Source organism: Ananas comosus, linkage group 3, assembly GCF_001540865.1.
Source record: "Ananas comosus cultivar F153 linkage group 3, ASM154086v1, whole genome shotgun sequence".
Classification (NCBI taxonomy): Eukaryota; Viridiplantae; Streptophyta; class Magnoliopsida; order Poales; family Bromeliaceae; genus Ananas; species Ananas comosus.
In genome coordinates this window covers 3,294,379-3,299,006 of record NC_033623.1, presented here as the reverse complement: position 1 = coordinate 3,299,006, position 4,628 = coordinate 3,294,379, and the positions used below count along the sequence as shown (strand labels likewise).

Genomic DNA, 4,628 nt, shown 5'->3' with positions numbered 1-4,628 from the left:
TTGGGGTACATCAACCGAAATCGAATTCATATCATGTCCTGCATCAAAGCTTTATTCTGTTCCCGCAATCTCGCATAGTATCCAAACTAATCCAAAACTATAATCCTTTTCTTCTACTCTTCCACCTCTCGACACTTGTCCGAGATATTTCTCTCTCTCTCTCTCTCTCTCTCTCTCTCTCTCTCTCTCCCCTCTTTTGCCTCTCTTCTATTGATTATAAAATCCTCTATTTTCTTGGCTTTATCTCTCTCCATATATGCAATTCTCACAGCTACAAATTTATTTTAACTTAAATTTTTGAAGTCAAAATACTGTTGATTGACACAAATTAACAAATTGAAAGGTTGGTTCCAAATTTTGAAAGGCCGGAAAGCTACATCAAAATAATCTATAGTTCATATAAGTTTTGTATGTTTTTACCTTAAATTTATTATCTTTATATAACATTAAAAAATTTATAAATATAAATTTTTAACTAAATGCAACTAAATAAATTATTTATAGTTACAACGCTCTCTATCATATTGAAGCAAATAAGATATATAGAGTAATAACTATTATATTTTTAGCTGCATGCATCTTCAGTTATACTGCAATCACAATAAAATGGGCCCAAAATACAAACAATTAAAATGTTTGTTTTCAATTTTAGACATGCCTAAAATTGTGTCCCAGTCGTTAAGTCAACCACACGTGAACCGCAAATCGCACCATTCTCTCCTCCCCCTCAACCGACCGCACCTCCGAAAAAAAAAAAAAAACCCTAAAAGCTTTGCGTCCGACGAAGGGAGAAGAGTAAAGGGTTATCAAATACAGAGGCCTAATTTGCGCTCCTCTCCATTTCTCCGCTCGTGACTGGTAATCTCATGGTTTCTCCATTCCCCTTCCTTTTTTCGCGNTGATAAAAACATAAGAATCGTTTCTTAAGATTCTCACTTATGGGCTAAGAAGAAGGGGTTCGTTTCTGTTGGAATCTTCCTGAAGATTGGAGTTACAGGTTAGGTAGAATTTCTGGAACTCTTCTTAGTAAATGAGCTTTTATGAGCTATTTATGAGAAGATATAAGCAATTTTATTATCAGAAATAGAGAGGAGTTATTATTGTTATTGTTGTTATTATTATTTTATATATGAGATAGAGATTGTTAAGAATATTAGTCCCGAATTGGATACAAATTAATTTTGGGTTGGTCCCAAAACCCTTAGTAGAGATTTTTCATGATTTCAGTGTAGTAGGCAATGGCCCTCCTAGCTATTATTTCACCAATTTGCAAATGGAAGTTAATTTCTTCTACTAACTCAGTTGGATTATTAACTGAAAATGTTTGTAAGATTTGCTGTATTTGATTGTTTGGTATCATGTTGCATCCGCATCCAGTCTGTTTGAATGTTTCTGCTGCCAATGATAACTGTTGTTTGCGCCGTAAATTGTCAGAACATACACAGAAATTTCTGATTTTATGCCGCTTTTGGTTTATTTGACCCTTGGATTATGCACTAATATGTAGGGTTTGGATTGGCCCGAGGACAAATATTTTGGGGCTATGTTTTGATCCATAGATAAAGTGAGGGAGAGCACAATTCGACGTGTTGTCTAAAATAGCAGTTCGCAGGTTATTCTGGGATAGTTCGTTTCAACTGGAATAGTGATCTCTCGAGTAACTTTGCTATGTTTGACAGAATAAAATGAAATGATTTGCCTTACCTCTCTATTTTTCCCCAAGTAAACACTTGGTTCTTCATCATATGCAATTAAACCGCCCCTAATGTCACCGATCACGATTTCTCTTCCATTGTATGTAATTCAGATTTATAAGGTCTCAATGGGCTGGTTTTTTTGATATTGCAGCATATCAATTTTTTAATATTGTCCAATCTTTGTCTAATGACTTATTTGTGCAGTTGTTAGAGGACATGTTCTTTTCTCATTTTTATGACCATTCGAAGTTCGTGACTTTTCTGGCCTCAATGTTCATTAGCTTATCACTTTAATCATTGCAATAAGGCATCTAAGATGCAAGCCCTGAATACTTCAGCTTTGCTGGATTTCCTTCAACAGTTCAGAGCAATGGATGGTAAAATTATCACTTGGAAGACTGTACTCTGAATTGAAATTCTGCTCAAACGTAATTCATAGCAATGTATAGCCATTTCGAACAAGTTGTGCTGAATGGACAAGGACTCGTTTGTAGTTAATTAAACTCTACATCTCTACCTTTTTTGCATTGAAATAATTTATAAGAATCTGTTCTTGATCTCTTTTCTCTGCTCCCTCTTTTCTTTTTTGATAGTTTGAAAAACCACACTATTTAGATGAATCATTAATGTAGAGGGTGATGAAGGAATGTCACAGTCGCAGGAACACCTATGAATTTTCAATTCATGTTGCTGGAAATACTATCTGAGTATGTTTGTGTTGACCTGTGCCTGAATAGCATCTTAACTCATTGGATTCTTGACTTTTTTGGCTGTTATATTGGTTAGGTTTGAATTGTATCTCAATGCTATAAAATAAACCTCAATCCTGGTTTGATGGAGCTTGTTAAAATGTGGCAATGCTAGATGATATTAAAGTTGTTCTCATGGATATAATTTGCTTAAACCATGAAAGCTGTAAAAGTTTCAGGAGGGAGGACAATAACCATTTAGAACCTACCATGCTCCAATATAAACTACTTAATCCTCTATTCTATTTTGACATAGTATCATAAAATATAACCGGAAGCTCTTTTACAAATTCCAAATGTTGTAAAAGTTCATTAAATAGTCTGTAACTGTTAACTATATTTCACTGGAAATGAACGACAAGTTTGTTAATGTTCTAGTCAGTGATAATTTTCTAATCCAAGGAGGAAACTGTCTAGTTGGATATTTAGGATCTTCAACTTTTAGTTCCTCTTTTGTATTATAATTTGGTTATCATCCCGAATATCTGTTACTTTGAATAGTTTTTTGTGCACTTTGCAAAATGGAATTCGGGGGGTTCATAAAGGAATCAGAATCAGCATTGTCTTTACTATAGGTGCTAAATAAGAATTATAATAAGCGGGAACGATAAGAAGAAAAGAGAAGCAGCGGACCGGATAAGAATTGGGGAGACGAGCAGGGAAAGTTGTAGAAAGTATAGAACAACAATGGAGAGAAAAGGAAAAGGAGAGTGTGGCATGACAGCTGCTTTGATAAATTTTGGACAATAGAATAGGAGCATCAAATTGAAGATAGAGGAAGATGACAAGACGAGCAGGAAGGAGAAATAGGCTGGTAGGAGTTCATATGTTGAATAGATTCTGAACCATTGTTTACATAAGCTTAGCAGAAACACGATAAAATCAATCGAATGCTGACTATGTATTGCTGGAGCATCCCATCCGCTCCCTGCCCCCGCACCCACCCACCCGAACCTTCCCAAGACCCCCACTATGCACGACCCAAGAAAAGAGAAGAAAAAAAGCCAGCAACCCAGCAGCGAAAACACAACACAAGAAGGAGATGGAAGAAGTTAATAGGTGATCAGTATCTTTTTTCTACGCCAAGAACAGAGCACATTGTATGCTGTTCGCAGTGGAACTACGTCATATGGACCTTTATTTCTTATAGAAGAGATTTATGTACATGCATATGATGATTCTGAAACCTACATAGAATGTAATGCAACTACTGGAATTGGAATTTGCATAGACATGTTTATCTCAGGTTTCATCTAACAACATAATGACTTGCTTCTCCCATTTGCTTATTTTACTTGTTCTGATCAAATTTCTTTGTATTTCTCTTGATCAATTTGGTATTATGTTTATGTAATGTAGTTATTTTGTTGATCTTGTTGACCTTTACAACTTTCTTGGTGACACTTGCAGTATGTTTTCTTTGTCTCATTTTTGCCAGCGTTAATCAAACTAATGTCTAGGGTACGAAATCTAGTAATGGCGACAGGGTTGTTATGCTTTGCAGCAGGTGGCTTGTCATTCCCCTTCTTTCTAGCGTAAGTATGTCTTTTTTATCTTATTTAATTTCTAACATATTGTATCTGAGAGAACAGTTTCCTTTTGAAGGACATCGCGGAATAAACCGATAATTGATCCATCAAAGCCACTGCCACCTCAGGCTACCTTTCGGGGTCCCTATATAAACACTGGATCTCGCGATATTGGGCCGGATTCTACCACCTATCCCAAAATGTAATCTTTATCTGATTAGCATTCTCTCTACCCTTATAGAGAGTTGTTATTAAACCATGAAACTTTTCTTTCTAGTTCTTCCACTACATGTAATCAGTGACTCAGTGTAATACATCCAGAGCAGCTGATTTCTTGTATTTCTCTTCTTCACTGTCTTCAAATGACTTTTTGTGCAATATCAGAACTGATTCACCTTTTTTTTTATCTTACATTTCAACTATCCATCAATTTAATAAGAGAGACTTCATAAGCATGTAATTTGCGAGAGCATTTTGCTTTACAATTACTGGCTGGTGTAATTGCCAAATGACATTTGCTATATATATATATATATATATAGGGGTTATCATACTAGATTGCCTACTTTTAGTAGTTTCCTCGTTTAGATTGCCAGTTTTTAAATATTTATGTTTTTCCAAATATGAGTATTCTCATATCATCGGCCTGATAT

The 4,628-nt window shown here is 35.3% G+C and overlaps 1 protein-coding gene across 4 annotated transcripts; it reads left to right on the top strand.

Annotated features, from left to right (window-relative positions):
* Positions 689-4,386, top strand: LOC109708194. 4 transcript variants are annotated; one of them, XM_020229835.1, is made up of 4 exons: positions 689-858; positions 1,902-2,074; positions 3,885-3,981; positions 4,052-4,386. In XM_020229835.1, exons 2-4 carry the CDS (start codon positions 2,014-2,016, stop codon positions 4,179-4,181), a joined length of 288 nt encoding a protein of 95 aa, XP_020085424.1. In that variant the 5' UTR covers positions 689-858; positions 1,902-2,013; the 3' UTR covers positions 4,182-4,386. The 4 variants fall into 4 exon arrangements, with proteins under 4 accessions (XP_020085424.1, XP_020085427.1, XP_020085426.1 ...); XM_020229838.1 differs by lacking the exon at positions 1,902-2,074 and adding an exon at positions 929-997 and having other exon boundaries at positions 690-858; XM_020229837.1 differs by lacking the exon at positions 1,902-2,074 and adding an exon at positions 929-1,002 and having other exon boundaries at positions 690-858.